The following is a 23,996-nucleotide window of genomic DNA, read 5'->3' as shown; positions in this document are numbered from 1 at the left end:
GGCACCAGTATGAACAAGATATAAGGTATATGAGAACTATGCATACCCTCAGGGGAAGCAAAATTGACAAAAAAATGGGGTGAGTTGGTCTGTACGAGAAGAGAGTCCCAGGGGCTTCAAATTCCTATTCCAGAGCCTTAAAATCAAGTAGGTCACTAGAAGCGACAGCCTTTTGAGGTCTAGGACGTTGATCAAGCCACATGATCAAGGTCCAAGTGACCCAAGATATTCCCAGCCCCTTTCCTTCCATGGATTTTGGTTTAATGAGATGACTGTATCCAAGACTAGGTCTCAAACCACCCACACAAAATCAAGGAACAGGGACCTGAACTTTTGAAGAAAGGAATTTGGGAGTCTCAATATCATATAATGAACGGCAGAATATTTATTTTGGGATATAGAGTTAAATACTGAAGCAATACATTCATCTGAATAAGGCGTAAGGCTGAGGAAGCTGGGGTACATTAGCTATCTTACCCCAGCAATCTGCGATATCCCAAATCACACATAGTGGTTGCTTGCCATTATATCATTACCGCTGGTAGAATGTAGTCAGGAAATAGATAGTGCCTTTCTAACATCCCTCCCTCAGGCCACCCTCCTGCCCTTCTAACATCCCTCCCTCAGGCCACCCTCCTGCCCCATTTGGCAGACAGACAAACTAGGGATGTCCTCACTACATCACAGGTCTCCATGGGAGTCTCCCTCCTGCGTTTGGTCTAAATGAAGAGCTCACCGAGCGCTCGACTTTGCACTTTTTATGAAAAGGAGTTGATCACATCAGCTCCCTGCTGCCTCGTGAGGATCAGTGCGATCTGCTTATTTTCATATTTCACATTTTAGCTCCCCCGAGAGCTGGAAATTAGGAGATTAACGTATGTATGTGTTATGGAGGCAAAGACTCCAACATATACAGAAAAGACGCAACATTTATAAGCACAGTTAAGATGCAGTTATTAATACACGAGGAAACGTCAATTGGTTACCACTCCCATGGGGGGGGTCTTTGCCTTTGTAACCTCAAAAGGAAATTAGCAATTCCTCCATTGACTCCACAGTTCGGAGAATAACAGACTGTAGAAAAAGATTATCTGTGCAGATTAAAACATATCCAAGTGATGGAGTTACCACTGTAATGGATAAATTCAAATCAGTTTTTTGTTATACCAAAAAAAAAATAAAAAAAAATAATCCCAAAAAGTGGCCATCTGTGTCGTGAGTATAAAAGGCTCCATTCCCCTAATATAAAGCAGGACACAAGGGATTAAGCAAATCTTCATATTTACCATTAAAATTGTACACACAAAAACTCTACATACCTTTAAGCCATCACTGGGAAGTCTATAGCCAAAACGTGCAGGAAGGTCTTCAAATGACTTTGACACATTGTCAGCCGAGTGCTTAAAAAAAAAAAAATATATATATATATATATTTTTAATACGGCTTTTCCAATTTTTTTTACAGTTTTTTTATTTTGCAAATAGAGTATAAAGTAGTAGTTTTTTTTCCTTTAGAAAACTATTACGGTCTATTGAGAAAGTCTAATAATCCAGTACCGAATTGTAGTAGAAGGGCTCATTCACATGGATAGGCAGTGTACGTAGACCCTGCACTGTGGCAAATGGATTTCTTACAGGTCGGTATTACGGGCCTTTAGACACTGCGTGTGTCAATGTGTGGGGCCTCTCACGGATAGGAATCCATGCGAAAAAACCCTAAGGGTATGTGCACACGCAGCGTTTTCAGCCGTTTTTCGAGCTGTAAACGTCACGAAAAAAGCTTAGAAATCGGAAGCAGAACGCCTCCAAACATCTGCCTATTGATTTTAAAGGGAAAAAAACGGCATTCTGTTTCGACGGGCCGTTTTTCAAAGCGGCCACGTAAAAAAGCAGCTGTGAAAAAGAAGTGCATGTCACTTGAAAACAGCTCCGTATTTTAAGACGTTTTTTATTTTAGGTGTGCACATACCCTTAGGGTATGTTCACACGCTTAACAAAATACGGCTGAAAAAAAATGGGAGCTATTTTCAAGGGAAAACAGCCTCTGTTTTTCAGCCATTTTTTAAACAACTAGCGGTTTTTACAGCCATTTTTAGAGCTGTTTTTCTATGGAGTCAATGAAAAATGGCCCAAAAACGGCATAAGAAGTGACATGCACTTCTTTTAACGGGGCGTCTTTTATGCGCTGTTATTTGAAAATGAGGCGTAAAAAAACGCCCCGTTGGAACAGAACGCCGTATTTCCCATTAAAATCAATGGGCACATGTTCGTATGCGTTCTGCTTCCGATTTTTCAGCCGTTTATAGCCCGAGAAACGGCTAAAAATAGCCCGTGTGAACATACCTTTAGTGTGCCATATAAAATGAGAAGAACATGCATGTACAGTATGAGCGCCATATTATAGATCAGTGTAACACGGCTGAATGCATTCTTCCTAATGTAGATTTTCAGATGAAGAAGAATGAGCAGAGATAATTAGGAGATTACTTGGAATAAAACGGATTTTAAAATAACATTTTTATTTTGGGCTTAATACCTAAAGATTTTCTATATACCTTTCTATGAACATCTGCGAGAAATCGAATACATGTATTTATTTTACACCTATGTGAAGAAGAACTGAACAGTTACTGTCACTTACCGCTATGATGTCAGCATTTACAGGCAGTAAGTAAGCGATGGTAAAGACATGGACTGCCCACAGACTGACTCTTCTCACAGACAAAACACACATTTTCAAGATCTCCATTTTGAAATCCACAACCTGAAAACAAGGAGAGGAAATCAGATTGTTGTCAAATGTTTCTATGGTTAGTTTATGTAGTAGTACATGTAGCTCCTTCCAGGTCTATCAACTCCTTTTGGCTCTTCCTTCTTTGCACTTAAAAAGATCTCATTCAACTGTAAAACAGAAAAAACTTGAGAATAGATTTTTATTTGCAACATTAACTCTCGAATCTCAAAAGGGGAGCAAATATTACTTCAGCAAGACTTCATGTAAAGCATCACTCAGGAGATATATAGAGATATACACACACACACACACTTCCCAATGAATTAGAATATAAAAAAGTTAATTTATTTCAGTAGTTTAATTCAAAAAGTGAAACGCATTCATTCTATAGATTCATTACACACAGTGATCTATTGCCAGCATTTTTTCTTTTAATGTTGAGGATTATGGTAACTGTTAATGAAAATTCAAAATTTGTTCTCAGAAAATTAGATTATATAAACCCAATTTCAGAAATGATATTTAATACTGAAATTTAGGCCTACTGAAAAGCATGTACAGTATATGCCCTCAATACTTGGTCGGGGCTCCTTTTGCATGAATTACTGCATCAATGCGACGTGGCATGGAGGCGATCAGCCTGTGGCACTGCTGAGGTGCTATCGAAGCCCAGGTTGCTTTGATAGCAGCCTTCAGCTCGTCTGCATCTTCCTCTTGACAATACCCCATAGATTTTCTATGGGGTTCAGGTCAGGCGAGTTTGCTGGTACTTTTGGCAATGTGGGCAGGTGCCAAGTCCTGCTGGAAAATGAATCCATAAAGCTTGCCAGCAGAGGGAAGCATGAAGTGCTGTAAAATTTCCTGGTAGATGGCTGCGCTGACTCTGGACTTGATATAACACAGTGGACCAACACCAGCAGATGACATGGCTCCCCAAACCATCACTGACTGTGGAAACCTCACACTTGCCTGCAAGCAACTTGGATTTAGTGCCTCTCCACTCTTCCTCCAGACTCTGGGACCTTGATTTCCATATGAAATGCAAGATTTACTTTCATCTGAAAACATGACTTTGGATCACTGAGCAGCAGACCAGTCCTTTTTAAAGGCTTAGGAAACCTTTGCAGGTGTTGTGTGGATTAGCTGATTAGAGTGTCACACCATGAGTCTACAATCTTCAAATTTACCCAACATTCTAATTTTCTGAGACTAAATTTTGGGTTTTGATTAACTTCTAGCCATAATCATCAACATTAACAGAAAAAATAGCGGAAATAGATCCCTCTGTGTGTAATGAATCTATAGAATATAGGAGTTTCACTTTTTGAATTGACTTACTGAAATAAATTAACTTTTTAATGATATTCTAATTCATTGAGAAGGACTAGTATATATATATCAATGAATAAACTAAATTAATAAATTTGGTTTCTTAAAAGAAGTGTGGCTAGTGTTGTGGCTTGTTAGTCACAGACGTGCCATGGATTTATGAAATGCTGAAGACAGAAGTTCCTCGTATGATATGCACATGTGATATGCACATGCACAGGATTGTCTCACTTCTTCCCCAGTACAAAACTTTTGAAAACCTCTTTAATACAAGTCATAAGAAACTGAAAGCCGATCCACCTATCGGTGGCTGGGCCACTTATACGAGCGCTACTTCTCCTACATTACTGTAACTGCTTGTGAATCTCTGACACACTTGTAGTGGCGGCTCGCAGTACTACAGCCTTCTCCCATTCACTTGAATGGGAGAAGACTAATACTGTGAACCGCTTCTAAAAGTGTGTTGGCAAGTAATGAATGAAGGGGAAGCAACACTCCTACGAGCACTGCGGCTCCTTCAAAACAGTTGATCGTTGGGGGTCCGAATCCCGTCACTCCACCTATCCATTATTGATGGCCTATCATGAGGATAGGCCATCAATTTCTCATGACAGGAAAACCCCTTTAAAAATTCAGACAGTTTTAGAGGACAGATGGAATCTAATCGTCCTATGGGCAACACCAACAAACTATGTATAGACTTCGTGTTGATTTTATAGCGCCAAGATATTCCACAGCCCATCAGTCCCTTTTGGTCTGCATTAGTGTTTAAGTGCAAAGCCCTATATTGCATTATTATGTTAAAACGCAAAAAACACTGAGACAGCTGCCTACTACCTACGCCAAATTTTTATCTTATTTTATTTAAAAGAAAAGGGAGTGCTTTTATGGCGAATTACTATGGCTCTTCAATTAGCTTTTTAACAAGTTTTACCTCTAAAAGCCACACAATAAAAAAAAAAAAAAAAAAACAGTAATTCACCACACAGCAAAACCGCACGTGGCTTCACAGCAAACTACCGCTACGTGTAAAAGCAACCTTACCAATGGTCTCCTGACCATGTGTTTATTCAGTTCTTTTTTATTTTTATTTACATGGGTTTCTTGGAAAGCCAACTGACAAATATGGCTAGTATTGAAGCTTCAACAGTATCTTTCACCATGTCTATTCAGACTCCAGAATGTCAAATCCGTCTAACGCCTTATGCAAATGCGGCCGTATTACAACTCCATTTTGTATGAAGCCATAAAAGGGCTACCATGGGAATACACAACCAACTAATTATCATTCGAAAATAAATACCAAGAACTCTAGTTCAGGAGGAAAAATTATTTTGGAGACGGCCTTCATTAAAATTAGACTTACTCATTTTACTGGAGCGACAAACCCCCTTCTATCAATGCCGTGACAATTATAACCTACACATTATATTTTGAGGGTGGGACAGCTCTCTGACCCAGACCCCTTCTGGTGTACATCTTATAAAAACTCTTCCCATCATTTTGTTTAATCTTTTCTACCCCAATCCCTGGCTACCATGAGGGGTCAGAGAGTCTTCCCCCTACAAGAGGTGTCAGATTGGTACACCTCTGGACTAAATGACAGCGGTCACTGACCCTCAACTATTTTTTTTAATCTATTTCAGGTGAGAAATATTCCTGCCTTAAATGTAATCCTCAGGAGAGAGAAACATGTATGTTTGTAATCCCTTCACTCTTCCGTCTTGAAGTTCTGGGTTACTTCATGGGAATTACACAATTACATAACCAACCTTTTCTCATTCAGAAATAAATAGTAAGAACACAAGTTTTGGTGGGCCAACTATTTTAGCCCCATACAAACCAGCGTTAACTCTGCCCACACCGTGCACCGATATTACAAGACGATCGGCGCTCCTTAGAAGGCCATTTTACATGGGCAATTGCCTTTCTGTATGGGGACAAACGATCACTAATACAATCGCTTGGTCACCATCGGTTTGCAACATTGTCAGCAGAAAATCCTGTTTGCACATGGACATGTCCTGCGACAACAATGATTTTATAGGCTACATAAACGATGTAATCAGACGACGAACGAGTGTTTGCTCATTTGTCGGCTGATCGCTGCCCATGGTCCAATAAGCAGGTACGAGAATTTGTCAGAACCTTTGTTCACCCGATTGACCCGTGTAAATGGGCCTTAAGTTACAGGCTTAGCCAAAAGCTCAAGCCAATATCATATCATATCTAAAAATGTCCACTAACTTTACTGAGTGACTAACCCCAGCTGGCCAAACTTGCCTCAAGAAGGCAAGCTCAGCCTTACCCAAAAGGTATCTCTATAAAGGCTGGCCAAAGCACCTTTTCAGATCAACATGGCACTTTTTCTTATTTTATCACTGAATTAAAAAAATCTATTGCCAACAACCACAAAAATCTTAAAATAATTCTTTAAAATATGAGCTTTGCTCACCTATGGCACATTAGCTGCTCCACCATGGTCTAAAAGTACTTCTGTGTCATCAGTACTGTACTCACTATCAGTTTACTGCAATGGCCGTGATAACCAGCTGGCGTAGATTTTCATTATTATTTATGCCAGTTTTCTGGCATAAATTATAATACGTTTGTTGGGCAGCGGTGACCCCACCCCTTTCCCCAGGGTCACGCCCCTTTCCACAAAAGAGGCGAGGTTGGCGCAAAGAGGGCAGAAGTCGCAACATACACTGCAAATTGCGAATTTTGGGCCCTATTTGCAACTTTTCTATGCCAGAAAATTGGCGTAAAAAGTTTGATAAATTAGCCCACGTCTAGCCCCAGCCTTTCCATAAAACCTTTTCATTGCTCTGATCTCTGCCGAATTAACAAATAAATGACCAAAATCCCAACTGTATAAACTATAAAATAAAACATGAAACCATTACGGCTGTCTGACATAATTAAAAATACATGTAGAGTCCTATCTTCCCAACTTCTTGATTACTTTTTCACTGAAACGTAACTTTGCTGCTTCTGTGGCTGCTCCAATCTCTACATATAATAAAAGTGTAAACTTTGCGTGTCTGTACATTGAATATATTTGTGAAAAAAATTAATTGGGGGGGGGGGGTGAAGGATAAGTGATAGAATGCATTAACCCCTTAATGACCAAGCCAGATTTTGAAAATCTAGTATGTCCGACTCATGTTGTACTTTATTTTAGTGGTAAAAGTAGACCGATACGATTTGCGTAAATCAATTAAATTCAAAATTTGAAGACATTTTGTAAAAATTTACATTTTCCCTAGTTTGAACTGCGATATTTTTTATTAAATACGTATTTCCATCTCTTAACTCCATTTTGGCTGCACTTTTGAAAATAAAAATAATAATTGTGAGCAATTTAGAAGACTTACAAATGTAATAATAATTTTATACATTTTGAAGTACATTTTGTTTTCCTGCACCAAGCCAAGTTTCATGAGATTCATAGGTGTCAGAATAATGGAAACCCCCATAAATGACCCCATTTTGAAAACTACACCCCTTCAGGTATTTATAAAGGGGTGTTGTAAGTATTTTGACCCCATAGTTTTTTTGTAGGAATTCATGCAAGACAGGCGGAAAAAAATATAATTTACATTTTTTCACAAATGTATCATTTTAAACGCAGATTTCTTTGTAAAGCGACCATGAGAATGAAGAAACACACCCCAAAATCTATCACCCTGTTTCTCCTGTTTTCAAAAATACCCCCATTGTGGCCCTAATGCGTGGACTGTACACACGACAGGGCCCAAAAGGAAGCGAGCACCCTTTGGCTTACAGGACCAATATTTTGCTTGAAAATCTTTTAGGCCCCACTGTACATTTGGAGAGGCATTGAGCTGCCAGAACGATAGAAACTCCCCATAAATGACCCCATTTAGAAAACTAGACCCCTTAAGGCATTTATCTAGGGATGTAGTGAGTATTTTGACCCCACAGTTTTTTGCTAAATTAAATGCATAGAAGGTGGGGGGGGAAAAAAAAAAAAAAAAAAAAAGAAGACACTTTTGTTATAAAAGTATCACTTTGAAGACCAATTTCTTTGTAAAGCGACCTGAGAATGAAGAAATACACCCCAAAATCTATCAACCTGTTTCTTCTGTGTTCAAAAATGCCTCCACTTAGGATGTAATCCATTGCCTGGCTGCATGGTGGGGCACGAAATTCCAGGAACCAATCTATGGTTTTCAGGACATAATTTTAGCTTGAATGACTTATAGGCCTCACGCCTTCTTCACAAAGGATTTGAGCTTTCAGAACGATGTAACACCCCCAAAACTGACCACATTTTGAAAACTACATTCCCTAATAGTACTCATCTAGGGGTGTAGTGAGAATTTTTTTTGGGGTGGGGGATCTTTCCCTAATAGTATTCATCTAGGGGTATAGTGAGAATTTTTATTTATTTTTTTTGGAGTCTTTCTTGCATTCCAATTTATATGTGGGCTATAGTATAATAGAAAGTGAAGTGAAAAAAAATCAATGGATTGCTAAAAATGGTAATGAAAATTAATAAAAGGGTTAAAAAAGGTTTTAATTCAAATTATTAATTTAGAGATGTAAGGTACACACGGAAACATTCCCTAATTCCCTTTATCTGGGCAGGTGTCACACTGATAACTGCTTTACCTCCGTATTCCGTTCCTAGCACATACGCAACATTTCTTTTGGGGTTGGCTTTTTTTGGCAGTAGGGGGCACTTCGGATGGGAAATGTTGTCCTGGGACAATTCTGCTGGCTTGGCTAGATGATGCCACCCCTCCCCTCCTCTGGATCTGGTCTCCAAATATAAGATTTTTAATTACTCTATCTTGATGGTGAAGATAGGATCCCTGGTTCCCCGCCTTTCTAAAAATGACAAAGGAATTATATAGGGACAGTTGGATGAGGTGAACGGCCAGTTTTTTGTACCATATCCGGGATTTCCAGACAGCATTGTAGGGCGGCAGCATCTGGTCTGCAAGGTCCACCCCACCCATGAATTTATTGTAATCCTGTATGCATTCTGGGGGGACAATTTGGGAGTATTTCCCTTCATACACTCTGAATTTATGAGTGTAACCAGAGTCGCTTTCACACAGCTTATACATTTTTATCTTGTTTGGCAAATATTGCCTGAATTGTAGGCGGTCTTTGAAAAAGGACCAGAGACTCATCCACGGCAATATTTTTTTCGGGGGTATATTGCTCTGCAAACTTCCCATTTAAAAAATGTATTAGTGGCCTAATCTTAAAAAGCCGGTCATAGCTGGGGTCACTGCGGGGTGGGCAAAGCGTGTTGTCAACAAAATGAAGGAAGCGCAGTACATAGGGGTGTCGTATAGGACATCAGATGTCCAATAGGACCTAATTATGGGTTTCTTAACTAAACCCATATTCAATAGGAGGCCCCAAAATTTTAAAATGTCTGCCACAGCTACTGGGCGCCACACGCTATTTTTGGCGTAATAAGATGTGGGATGACTGGCGACAAATTTAGCAGCATATAAATTGGTTTGCTCAACCATCAGAAGTAATAACTCCTCCGAAAAGAAGATTTAAAAATAGTCCTCCTCCCTAAACCCCTCGGTGCTGATGTGGATGCCCCGTAACAGAACTAAATTCTGGAACACACGGGGTGTATGACTCCGTGGGCACCCAATCGGGGTCAATGGCACTAGTGCTAGGCGGACAATCATGGCTGGCCCTGGCTCCTCATCACTAGAGCTAGTGGATGATGACAAAATTAAAAATTGATCATCAGTCTCACTTGCGCTTTCTGTAACCAAGCAGATCAAGGCGTATGCCTCTTCTGCCGAATACAGACGCTGAGCCATTTTATTACTATAAACCTAACACTAACCCTAATTAACTTCGGCGCTAAGGGGTTAAGATAATTTTTGGCATTTTTGTCTGTTTGTGCACTCATCACGTAAAAAATTCGGATGACGTTTTTAGAAAAACAGGGGTCATCTTGAAGTAACATTTATTTTTTATTTCATAGCGATCGGTTCACTCAAATCAGAAGATATGCGAATTTAAGGTTTTCAAAAACTCATGTACATTGCATTAGTACAACAACAACAACAACACCACATGGAAACTATGGCAACCAATCATTTTTACTTTCATTTTGTATAGACACCAGTAGGTTGCTATGGGCAACTGCTCCAAATTTCATCTATGATTGTTATAAAAGGGAGAGGTTGCAATCAATCAGATTGCTGCAAATTTTTTAAGCTGCCTCAGACAAATTACAGCTGTGATCTGATTGGTTGCTAAGGAGAACTCCAACTTTCTTCTATATTGGTTTTTTTTTATGCATCGGAGGCACATATAACTACCAATTAGGTTTCTGCTTTCATTGTCCAAGCTGCCTCAGAAAAAAAAAAAAAAAAAGAACTGTAATCTGATTGGTTGTTATGGACAACACCTCCAACATTTGTCTACATTGATTTTTACACAAAGTAGATATAGCAAACAATCAGATCGCTGCTATCATTCACCTGCTGCCTCACAGGAATGTAAACTACAATCTGTTTGGTTGCTATGGACAACAGTTCCAACATTTGACTGTATTGGATATTACACATAGAAGAGAGATCAAGCAGCCAATCCGCTCGCTGCTTTCATGCACCTAGTTGCCTCAAAAAACTGTAATCTGATTGGTTGTCTCAAAGGGCTCGGACTGCGGCCTCTCGGTCTCAAAAGTAAATGCCTTCCAGAAAAAGATCAAATATTTCTCAATATATCAGAAATGCAAAAAGAATGAGACTAGCGCCAAGATAGTGAAAGTTATTTATTGACTGAAAGAGTAGATTAAACACGGCAGGCAGAAACAGCAGAACAAAGTCAATCACGCTTAGAGGCTGATCGAATTCGACACTCTCTTAATGGAATGTCTATTTAATCAGAAGATTCAGATGAGTCTCACGAGTATGGTGCGGCAAACAATGTTGTTCCTTGGGTCAATAAGGAAACAGCAGGTTTTATGTATTCCCCTACGATTGACTATGCTGAATTAGCTTCCGTAGGTGGTATGGTCGTAATTTGCAATTTTTGCGGTGCTCTCAAATGGAGAAAATGAACAACAGATTCCATTTTGGTTAAGTGGTAAAGTTCACATTGAAAAATGTCAAGAACCTCCAGAGCTTATTAAACAACTTTTAAATGGTGACCATTCACATCAAAACACTTCTTAGACAGTATCCGTTTATATAGCAGTGATTCCAAATGACATCTTTTGGGGCAAAACTAATTACAGAGGGACCATTCATGCCAACCTCCAAGATACAAGGCCAAGTTTACCATCTCATCGGATCTTCGCTACCACAAGATGAGCCAAAATTTCTTCAGATTTATTTCGTATGAGATTACAATGAACAGGCCAATATATGAAATCAGAACTTTTCACAACTACATAGTAACCTCATATCTCCACTTCAAAACATGCTGCATCAGGTGAATCCGTACGTGCATAGTTCCAAAGCTGCATTACAGTCTATTCCGCAGGGGCAAAGCAATGATTACAAATCATCAGCGCAGATAGACATCCTGTTGCTGAACACCGCGCCAGGTATATCGCTCCCGTCACAGATGAAGTTGCAGTGGTTTTAGTTGATCAGGAGTGCGATAGGCGTGACGTGTTGCGCATTCATGACGATCGCCTGCAACTCATTTTTGAAACACCGAGCTTACGACACCCTGCAATATCCTTTCATTTATTGCCACGGTAAAAAAGATGGGTACAATTTTGAACGCTACCAAGTTAATCCTACTACTAGGGTAACACATTTTCATAAAAATATATCAGTCCAGCAATTTTATTCATACCTGCTGCAGATAAGGTGTAATCGTTTTATCTATTTGCAACAATTTCGAGGATTGTTCAGACAGTTTATTGTGGACATGTATGTGAAAATAGAGACAGAGAGTTTAGTGTACATATGAACTAACGTGAAAGTAATAGGAATCAATGTTTGCTGGCTATCCAAGACATAGTTACATCTATAGGGGGTAATCCTGTCTCAATACCAGCTTTAGGGCGAACACATTAACAGGGAGTACGCGGCGGAAATAAACTAAAATCCAGCGGAACTGGCCGAAATATTGCAAAACGGAGTTTCGAGTCTGACAGCGGAACAGTGTAGGATATTCGATCGAGTGTGTCATAGCGAAGATGGTACCTTGGGAGAAATCCTGTTTTTAGATGCACCCGGGACGACGGGAAAAACATTTCTCACCAAAGTCATCTTGGCCCAAATATGCAATCACAGCAAAATTGCTCTTGCGGTCGCTTCATCGGGCATAGCAGCCACATTGTTGCCCACATACAATGTTCAAGATCCCGATTGACTTGAATCTTACGGAAAGCCCAGTGTGTAATGTTTCTAGAAACAGCGACAAATCAAGTGTTCTACGCGATTGCTGCTTAGTAATATGGGACAAGTGCACTATGGCAAACCGTAAAGCGGTAGAAGCAGTAGATAGAACCTTGCGAGATAGAAGACAAAATGATCAGCCCATGGGTAGTATGACAATGCTTTTCTGTGGCGATTTTAGGCAGACTTTGCCAGCCATACCACGAGGAACGAGGGCAGATGAAATTAGAGCCTGCCTAAACAGCTCAAGTCTGTGGCGCAACGTTATACCGGTGCATTAAACAATAAATATGCGGGCGCGAACAGGTGGCAACCCAAATGGACAAGAGTTTTCAGATTTATTACTAAAAATTGGTGACGGCACATATCCGCAAGAAGAAGGGAAACTTATGTTGCCTGATAATTTATGTTGTACTGTTCCAACCCTGCAAGACCTAATTTCTTCTGTGAATGGCGACCCAACGCAAATAAATAATGAAAACTCTTGGCTATGCGAAAGAGCCATTTTGACCCCTTGCAACGACCGGGCAACAGCAATAAACACTGAAATATTGACGTGTGTTCATGGGGAAAGCGCAGGATATATCTCCATCACCAGAGTATTGAACAAGAAGACGATACGAACTTTAAGTTCCCTAAGCACACCCGGTCTTCCGTCACTCAAAATTAATTTAAAAGTCAGCGTCCCCATAATTCTCCTTAGAAATTTAAGCCCACCAAAACTATGTAACGGCACCCAACTAAAAATCACAAATCAACAAAGCGTGACAGGAGCTGAGATTTTAACAGATGATAGCGTATTTATACCCCGAATCCCCCTCATTCCAAATAATTTTCCCTTCAGTTTTAAACGTGTAGTTTACTGTCAGCTTATGTTACGCTATGACCATCAACAAAGCGCAGGGCCAAACGCTGCACGTTGCGGGCTTGGACCTCAGTGTCAGCTGCTTTATGCACGGCCAGCTCTATGTGGCTCTCTCCCGTGTTAGCAACTCCATCAATCTTTATGCACACATCCCTGGCGGTTCTACTGCAAACATTGTTTACAGGGAAGCGTTGTCATAGTGAACTTGACTACTGAAAGAAAACTTTTTTAACTGGTTGCCGACACAGGACGAGTATGCTCGTCCTGAGCGGCGAGCACTTCACGCATTAGGACGAGCATACTCGTCCTGTGTGACAGCCGTCTGTGCCGTCTCTGTGTGTGCGATCGAGAGCGGGGCAACGGCTGTAATACACAGCCACGGCCCCGCTCTGACAGCGGAGAGGAGAGAAACATCTTCTCTCCGGTGTTAACCCTTTGAATGCCGCGATGACAGCTGATCGCGGCATTCAAAGAGGGGGGACTGCACATTGATCGCGTCACAGAAAATAACTGTGACGCGATCAAAGCCCACAACTCATATGGCCAGACAGCCCAGGGTCCGGTGAAGGACCCCAGGGCTGTCTGAACATATTTCCTGTTAGGGCATACTGAGGTATGCCCTAACAACTGCCTGTGTACAATCAGTACACAGGCTAATGTACTGGCATATAGATCTATGCCAGTACATTACAGTTACAAAATAAAAATAAAAATGATAAATCCCTTTATGGGATTAAAAAAAAAAGTTAAATGAATGTAAAAAAAAAAAATAATGGTAAATAAATAAATAAAAAGTAAATAAAATACACAGAAACACACATTTCTTATAATAAATAAACTTTTTAAAATATAAGTCCCAAAACATGAAATAATAGACATATTTGGTATCGCCACAACCATAACAAACTGTACAACAAATGTATAACACTATTTATGATGATCGGTGTATGGTGTAAAAAAAATAAAATATTAAAACTGCTGCGCAACTGCTTTTTTTCTGCATTTTAATCTAATTAAAAATTTATAGAAATTAAACGATAATGTATTTGTACCAAAAAATGGTACGTACATAAAGTGCAACTCGTCCCGCAAAAAACAAAGTCTCATACAACTACGTTGTACAAAAAATAAAAGAGTTATGAGCTTCGGGATGCAAAGAGGGAAATTTAAAAAAAATTGCTCTGTCCTCAAGGCCAAAATTGGCCGTGTCCTTAAGGAGTTAATTGAAGTTTGTTTACGGTCTCTGTTTTTTTTCCACTTTGTTTTGGTTATGGTCCAAGGCTAGGAGTAGATTTATAAAAAACGCCATCGGTACGTTCTTCAGTGGTCTGCGCGTACAAAGTCACGGGCACAGTTTTTCAATGGTTTGCGCAAACAAAGAAGCAGGCACAGCTCGACCTAAATAAATGAATGAAAAAATATTTATCACTTAGGCTAATAGCATTTAAAGAGGCTCTGTCACTACATTATAAGTGGCCTATATTGTTCATGATGTGATCGGCGCTGTAATGTAGATTACAGCAGTGTTTTTTGTTTAGAAAAACGATCATTTTTGACGGAGTCATGACCTATATTAGCTTTATGCTAATGAGTTTCTCAATGGACAACTGGGCGTCATGACCTATATTAGCTTTATGCTAATGAGTTTCTCAATGGACAACTGGGCGTGTTTTACTTTTTGACCAAGTGGGCGTTGTCGAAAGAAGTGTATGACGCTGACCAATCAGCGTCATACACTTCTCTCCATTCATTTACTCTGCACATACACTAACATTACTGCAGTGTCCTGACAATGAATATACATTACCTCCAGCCAGGACGTGATGTGTATTCAGAATCCTAACCATTTCTCTGCACTTCTCTGTGATTTACAGCATAGCAGGCGTAGTCTCACGAGATTACGCTGTAAACTGTCATTTACAGCAAGATCTCGCTGTGCTGTAAATCGCAGAGAAGTAGTCAGGATTCTGAATACACATCACATCCTGGCAGGAGGTAATGTATATTCATTGTCAGGACACTGCAGTAATGTTATACTGTGTGTATGAGGCTGCACATAGCGATATAGCTATATCGCTATGTGCAGTGTAAATGAATGGAGAGAAGTGTATGACGCTGATTGGGGCCGCAGCATGATGGGGCCCGTGCCGCCCACAGGCACCCCCCCCCCATCGCCGGAGTCTCAGCGTGACGCCACTGAAGGGGTTGTTCCTTCAAAAGACATGCATCCCCTATCAACAGGATAGGGGATGCATTTGTGATAGCTGGGACGCCCAGCGATAAGAACGGGGAACCGAAAGTCCCCCGAAGTTCTCCATGACAAACCTCGGACTTCCGGGGTCTGTCGGCAGCTCCATAGAAATTAATTGTGCACCGGTCGCGCTTGTGAAAACGCGTGAACAGCGCTCCTGTCATTTTTATTCAACTGCGCAGACCCCGGAAGTCCGAGGTTTGTCATGGAGAACTTTGGGGGACTTTCGGTCCCCGTTCCCCTTATCGCTACCAGCGATCACACATGTATCCCCTATCCTGTAGATAGGGAATACATCTCTTTTGTAGGACAAACTATAGGCCATTTTTTTTAGGGGGGTTTTGGGGGATCTATAGGAAGGCACTATCTACAAGGGGGGGGGGGGGTTGTGTGATACCCAGGGGAGGGGTGGGCCCCAGTCAAAAGTTTGCTATGGGGCCCAGTCTTTCCTAGTTACGCCCCTAATCCTATACCTTATGTATGGACCTTTTGAAGCACTGCGGAGTATAGCTTCATACATAAGGCACCCTACAGAGTCTGTACAATAGCAAATGGAGGCTTAATACTAAAAGGAGCCATACAGGCTCTGTAAGACTGTGTGCAGAGGAGGAAAATACCCCTATAGATACAGTGTCTAATTAAGTACGGCAATAAATAAAAAAGGATTTGACAGTACATGGCTCCATCCATTCTCCCATTGATGCGGTGAAGTAGTCCTCTGCCCTTAGCAGAGAAACACCCCCAAAACATAATGTTTCCGTCACCGTTGATATCAATGGTGACGGAAACGGAAGCTGTGGTTTCAGTTTGACTTTCCGTTGCGGGGTTCACCCAACGGAAACCTCAGACGGAACGGAATGCCAACGCTGATGTTAACAGGCCCTCAGGGGCATCAGCAGGAGGAAACTTTGATTGACAGGCCACTTCATGAGGTGGATACATGGGACAGAGGTAAATATTGTATTTTTTTTTAAATTGAAGTGTATTAGAAAGGAGTCTGGACTTTAATATGGTATTCTTCCAAGGACAAATCAGTTTATGCAAAACTCCTTTAAAGCGTACCTCCACTTTCAGTGATAAACTATTATAGTGCAGGAGCATGCCCTAGGATAGATTTTCTAAATCACTTGTATTACCTATCTTGCGTCTAACAGCAGCACGGACTGGTTAACTACTTAAGTAAATAGCATGTTAAAACATAAAACCCTTTAATTGGAATTCCAGGGCCTTTTATTCATTAGGGAATATAGATGCCCTAATATTACAGGCTGTATTAGGGAGAGGATTTGTAACAGTTTCACTGCCAAAGATCTACTACACAAGTTAACGCAGAGGAATAACTGATCTGACATCCATTGGGGTACCTACATACCACCAGAGCTTATCTGTTGACCCCAATAGGAACACAGAGGATTAAAATGCCCCTCCACCTTAAAGAGGCTCTGTCTATGCTTACCTGCACACGGTGATGGTGCTGCAGATTCAACTGTACCCTCTGACGCCTGGAGCCGATGTGTCTTCTCTCTTCCGACGTCAAGGTTGAAGGACCTGTGGGTGACATCATTCCCAGCCAGCTTCTTTCACTGCAGACACACAGCGTGACGTCACCCACAGGTCCTTCAACCTTGGCGTCGGAAGAGAGAAGACACATCGGCTCCAGGCATCAGAGGGTACAGTTGAATCTGCAGCAAAATCACCATGTGCAGGTAAGCATAGTAAACTCCCTAGAGATTAGCATATTACCTTCTCGGACGGCTGGAGCCCATGTATCTGCTCTGTCCGACGCCAAGGTTGAAGGACCTGTGGGTGTTGTCACGCTGCGTGTCTGCAGTGAAAGAAGCTGGGTGGGAACGATGAGAAGTGTATGACGCTGATTAGTCAGCGTCATACACTTCTATTCACAACGCCCAGTTGGTAAAACGAGAAAACACGCCCAGTTGTCCATTGAAAACCTAAGTTGCATAAATATAAAATTGCTCATAACTTGGGCAAAAATGATAGTTTTAAAAAAACAAAACAAAAAATTTTGCTGTTATCTACATTGCAGCGCCGATCACATTCAATAAGAGATAGGGATTTGATAATCTGGTGACAGAGCCTCTTTAAGCTTCTCCAGTATTTTCCTGGTCCTATAAAGACCAAGGTGCAGAGAGATTCCTTACCTCAGGGATCATGTGGCTGGCAGCAGGGTCCATGGAAAGTTTTAGCAAGATGGTGGCAGGATGGTGTTTACATTTGGGCTTCTTTCCCTTCCATTTGCAGCGCTTCTCTGTATAGAAGAGCTGCCTAGCCTTGGCAGTCCTGCTACTTTACAGAAAGGGGGTTATAAGCATGGATGGATGATGTACGCTTGCGTCTTGCTTCTGTGCAGGCCCCTGTGCGGAAGTTTTTCCAGGTTCTTCCAGCCTCTTGCAGTTAGTCAGCTATCCCTGGGTCCCAGGATGGAGTTAACCCCTCTAAATCCTAGCCCCAGCATGGCTCTCCTCTTGTTCCCCAGCATGGCTCCCCTCTCGCTCCCTTGCTTAGAAATCCCACGGGCTGTTAAATGCAGCATGACGCGTGCTGCACCCTCCCCTTCTGACAGCCTTCCTCCTCCTTCCCTTTCACTCTGCGCGATGAAGGAAATGCTGCTCCTCCAGCTCTCTCTCTGCGCCAATAATGTAGTGCGATGTTAGGAACTTCTCTCCAAGCAAGTTTTCTCCTCTAGCCCTTTTCAGTTCAGTAATGCAGCGCGCATCTGCATACAGATGATTAACAGTGCATTAAAGTCTAATTTGTGGTCTTTTCAAAATGGTACCCACTGAAAAGGTTTCTGCAAAAAATTGCTCTTTGGACCTAATTCAGACGAGCGCGTTCGGTCCGTGATATACGGTCCGCATGTCGGCCGCATTTCCTGGACCGAACAAACTGAAGGGAGCCGGGCTCGTAGCATCATAGTTATCTAAGAGGCTAGGTATCACTGCCTCTCCACGGAACTACTGTCCCGCACTGAAAACATGATTACAGTATGGGACAGTTGTCCCGCAGCGAGGCAGTGACACCTAGCGTCATAGATAACTATGATGCTAGGAGCCCGGCTCCCTGCGGTGTGTTCGGTCCGGGAAATGCGGCCGACACAAGGACCGAACACGCTCGTCTGAATTAGGCCAAAGTGTTATTAGTAGTTGGTCTGCATATGATGGGGGCAGCTCCCCCAGACTATAATGGTAGGGAAAATCAGTCACAGAAAAATTTGGTCTGAAGTGGGGTGGGGGTCTTCTCAAAGGGTGGTCTTCTAAGGAGGTTTCCCTGTATATACACTCAACCAATAGAACTGAAGGTCCCACATCCAAATTATTACAAAGAATGTAAAAGTACGGTTATGAAATAAAAGTGCAAAGTAACAAATGCTATGAGTGAGGCCACACAATGTGGGCGCGGTATTAATGCAAGTTGGCATGATTTTTTGTATGCCTGTTTAGGTCTGTGTGGGTACATAAACAAGCAGATCAAAATAACACCAATTTGTAGTAATACGGCAAGCTGGCACGGATTTTTTCCACAGTGCAGCCACAATTTGACGGAGTTGCAGCTGCTACAGATGGCCTCATCCTTTGAATTAAAAAAAATATTCAAATCCTATATTAACAAAAACTAATGTATGAAATTCCTCAGTGATCATTTTATTTTCGCTATAGTAATTATGAAAATGTAATCATCATCTGTACTTCCTCAAGGGGATCTGGAGGAAGCTCAGCTATTAAATTGAGCTATATTCCCTGCCTAACAGCAGGGATCAGAAAGAGCTACACACCACAATTTGTGTGATATTATATTTTCTACATTAATGTATTAACCTCTTCTCGACATCCACCGTATATATGTATATATGGCAGAGGCTGGGGAGTATGGACCGCTTTATAGCTTGCATGTGTCGACTGTACGTAACAGACAACACTTCCCTGCAATGAGCGGAGTCCTGCTAGTTTAACCCCTTAGATGCCGCAGTCAATAGTAACTGCGGCATCTATGCCATTAGAATGAGGGGGGCAGCCTCATCTGACATCCCATCTCCCCAAACCCCCAAGTGGTGCCGATTTTTGTTATGGTAGCCTGGAGGCCTCCAGGTCTGCCATATTTGTGCCCCTATTAAGCCCTGCCTTAATAGGAACCTATAAAATTCACGATATACAGCAATACATTAAATGGAGAAATCACTTTTTTTCCCAGTTTCCCAGTAGATTATATGGTACAATAAAAGGACAGGACAGTACAGGGCAGGGCTGTACTGCAGTCAGGGGCCCAGCCACAATGCTAGTTAAAAAAAAGGGGCCCGCCCGCTTCTTAGTAACTGTATACATTTCTATCAGGGCCCCAGTGTTAGTTACTTGGAGAAAGGAACGGACGCTTCCGTTTCTTCCTTCAAAGTAACTAACGCTGGGATCCTGAGAGGACAGCAGGGGAAGCTGCTGCATGAGAAGCATGAAAGCAGCTCCATGTGGAGAGCGCCACCCACCAGACATGACCCTGCAAGACTGGCTAGTGCCCCATCCTCCCTGACCCCACTTGTGGAAAATAAACGTTTTTTTTTTTTTTACCTTGCCGCGATTCGCCTAATCGCAGCAATAATGGCACAGTTTTGCCGTGATTTTAAAAATCATGGCAAAACCGCCTTATTTGTGCCGCTATTACAAAACGTACATTAAAAAAACGGCACAAAACTTAAAGAAAAAAAGTGCTTTTAGGCTATATGCTCACAGTGCAGTCAAATCACGTTTTTGTGGCGATTTTGCAAAAATCGGATTTTACTGTGTGAAGAGACCCTAAAGACGTATTCTGGTCCGCAATTACAGAGAATTTTTACGGTCGCGTGCATGGGGCCTAATTTGCTGCAAATCCTTAGCAAAATCTGTAACGCTAAATTAACACGTAGCGTGAACACTACTGATTTTTCCGCAATGGATTAAGGCCAGTTGAGCGCTTCGCTCCATCGGCTGTGATCGGCGCTCCCTGTCAAGCTGAAGACGGCTCATAAACTTTGTAAGTAAGTCATCTTCAGCCAGACGATGAGAACTGATCACAGATGAAGGAGCAATGTGCTCACCTGAGAGCTTCTGCACCTTAGTTTCAGCAACGGTGGGGGTCTCTGCACCCAGACCCACACCGATCCAAACTTTTCATAGGTCTCTATTACATATCAAAAGTTTAATGAAAAAAAGTGTAGTTCCTGTTTAAGAAGGAGTTCTGAGAAACACTTCACATGTACTTCTGCTCTACTGCTGTTAGTGAGCATATTTTGAGCCATTTCTGGCCGGATTCCGTGACATTGAAATTTTGGAGACTAGCGTGGGGACCGGATCCCCGTCCTAGATTAGTAGCGGAAGTCGGGCGGCGGCTACTTCCGGCTGGACTTGCAGAACGCCACGGTGCCGCAATTTGGGCCCTGCATTCACCCCTTCAGAGCCTGTCCTGACACCCTGCTGCAGTTTACGGACAAAAAGAGGACACACTGCCAGCAGAAACTCCTGCAGCCATGGACACTATTTTGTGGATGGGAGTGGTGAATGACTGTAGCAGCTTGCTGCCACCGACATTGTGGGTATGCTACGACCGCTCGGTTGTCAAATTTATACACAGTACACAGAAGTAATCTGGACAGGAGACGCACAGAGGATCTCCCCCCCCCCCTCCCAAGGTCTATAATCATTTAACTTCTGTTTGGCTGTGCACGGATCTGAGGTGATCCTTCGTTCTTAAGGGGGTTTTACACTGGCAGATTATCATGCGGACGAGCGTTCATAGAACGCTCGTTACCGATAATTGCCCTGTGTACACAGGGGAACGATCAGCAGATGACCGAGCAAACGCTCGATCACCTGCTAGTCGTATTGTTTTAAAAAAGATAAATATTATCGTTGTCGGCAGTGCATCTCCCTGTGTAAACAGGGAGACGCGCTGCCGACATGATAACATACTGTATGGGGACGAGCGATCGGAGTAATGACCACTCGTCCCCATCGATAGCTCCGTGTGACAGGGGCAAATAAGCCCCGATCAACGATGACTCGTTGATCGGCGCATGCTGCATAGGCCGAATATCGGCCGGTGTAAAAAGCCCTTTACACGATCGTGCCGCTAGAGGTACTCCCATAATGGCCCCCTCCAATCTAAAACCATGGGCAAGATGGATAAATCCACTGGCCCTACATCCGGGCCCCGCGTCGCGGCCTTCTGAGGCCTCCGTCTCTCACTCCACTCCCCTGCTGGACGTGCTGAAGGCCATTACGGTATCTCGTATGTTTCTAACTGAGAAAATGGATACCCTTCAGACCGACTTTGGTCTCCTCAGAACTGATGTACACATGCTACGTGAAAAAGCTGCTGAGTCTGAGAGGCGCATTTCTGACTTGGAAGATGTGGTGCTCCCCTGAGATCAAGACATTCAAACCGCAACAGTCCACATGGCGGGCTAAAAATCGATGACATGGAGATCTGCTTGCGTCGATGCAACATCTGCTTCATTGGCCTGCCTGAAGATGTGGAAAAGCCAGACCCTGCTGCATTCTTGGAGAATTGGCTCAAGTCAACATTTGGCGATACTGCCTTTTCCCCTATGGTGTGTGTGGAACGTGCACATCTGATCCCGACTAGAGCTACTCCACCAGGCGCACCGCCACTCACTTTCATCGCCAAGTGTCTGAATTTCAAAGACCAAGACAAATTGCTGGAACTTAGGAGTAAACAGGGGCCTCTGAAACATGCCAACCAGGATGTGAGAGTCTTTCCAGGCTATTCGTTGAAGGTACAAGAACAGAGGCAGCGATTTACGGAGGCCAAGAAATGTTTGTGGGAGAAAAAAAATTAATAAAATATATGTCTTCTGGTATATCTCCCAACACCCATCACAGCTGGACTTAGATGTATTACCGTAATACTCCTGTATTGTGCGGTCATGTCAGAACCATCTTAAATCCTTTATAATAGTGAACGTCTACAATCCCCCTCCGGCCACCGTCCGATTACTCTGACAGAATGATGCTGGTGACGGAGTTTGGTCCTGCTCCCAGTCTGCTCCTAGGGGATTTCAATCTTTTGATGTGCTCTAAATAAGACAAACTGGGGGAGCTGTGGTTCCCCCTTAGCGGACTGGGCCGCAACATATTTAAGGGAAATTCGGTGGGCTTGCTACCCTCATTCTATAGCGGATTCGTACCAAATCACCTGCCTACAGGTCTTTCCAGAATTGATTTGGCAATGACGCTTCTTTATAATTTGTGATAGACGCTCTGTAACTCCCTTGGGAAATCTCGCACCACTCTCCCTTTATGATCACTTTGGGATTACCTGAAGTTGCACACACACGTTGATATGTGACTAAATATATCCGTATGTTTTTGTTAATAAATGACCGTGTACACTTGGTACTGCTGCATTATTTTATACTTTTCTATTTTGTACCGCTTGCTATGAGGTCTCAATAAAAATAAAAAGTTGTGGCATTAGCACCACCTGCACCTTACTTTTTTTTTCTTGAGCCAAGGTGGCTTGCAACTTTTTCCCCCTACAAAGAAACATTGACGTTGTGGTACTGCTACCATTTTACCTTAACTTGTTGGCAAATCTGTGAAGCCCTAGCCTGATTCAGGGGGGGGGGGGGAGGATTACTAAGTCTGGTGTTTAAGATGCCAGTCTAAAACTTAAGTATGGTGGAGTAAAATGCGCCAGATTTATGAAGAGGCGAATGCCTCAATATGTTTGCCACATCTTTGTCTGTCCGTGCACCAGAAAATCAAATCTACACCTGCTATAAGCAGGCATAGATTTATGCCGTAATTTACACCAATGTTAAACCTGTTAGTCTGCAGAGGTCCCATCACTCCCATGAAGCTCCACCCAAATTCTCGCAACCTTTGAAAAGTGGCAAAAAGTAATGACAATTTTTTATTTTTAGAACAATAAGTCTTAAATGCCACAAAAGTTGAAAAAAAAAAATTAGTTCATGAGCTCACCTACCATTTTTTTTAGCATTAGAAAAAAACAAAAATTGTTTTAAAATGTCCATGCACATTTTAGCCTGCATGAGAAAAGAAGAATTTAGTCTTTTATTTTAACTAAACTTGGTTGTCTTGAAAATCTGAAAAAGTAGGAATTCGACCTACCGGTAAATGTATTTCCAGGAATCCATCATAACAGCACCACAGGAGGTTGCCCTCTATAGGGACAGGAAGACAGAGATTAAAAGGCTCCTCCCACCACCCACTTGCCAATGTTTTTCAATTACTACACCAGGATGGATGCAACCAGATTTTATTTTTAGGGATAATAACTGACATGTTACTTGCACAAATCAAAATGTCAATAAAGGGAGGGAATGTAAGGGTGCCGTCATTATGGATCCCTGGAAATACAATTACCAGTAGGTCTAATTCCTACTTTCCAGTACATCCCTCATGACAGCACTACAGGAGC

At 42.1% G+C, this 23,996-nt stretch overlaps 1 protein-coding gene across 2 annotated transcripts in view; it reads right to left on the bottom strand.

The window, feature by feature from the left end:
- The window catches only part of RNF13 (ring finger protein 13), a 200,688-nt gene that overhangs the window by 56,215 nt on the left and 120,477 nt on the right, over positions 1-23,996 (bottom strand). For both annotated transcript variants that reach the window (XM_075861488.1, XM_075861487.1), the window contains exons 2-3: positions 2,642-2,764; positions 1,320-1,400 (exon numbers count right to left, since the gene is read on the bottom strand). In XM_075861488.1, coding sequence (XP_075717603.1) covers positions 1,320-1,400; positions 2,642-2,749 — 189 coding nt within the window. In that variant the 5' untranslated portion in view covers positions 2,750-2,764. The remainder of the gene's footprint in view (positions 1-1,319; positions 1,401-2,641; positions 2,765-23,996) is intronic.

Source organism: Rhinoderma darwinii, chromosome 4, assembly GCF_050947455.1.
Source record: "Rhinoderma darwinii isolate aRhiDar2 chromosome 4, aRhiDar2.hap1, whole genome shotgun sequence".
Lineage (NCBI taxonomy): Eukaryota > Metazoa > Chordata > Amphibia > Anura > Rhinodermatidae > Rhinoderma > Rhinoderma darwinii.
This window is presented reverse-complemented; position numbering and strand designations above follow the sequence as displayed.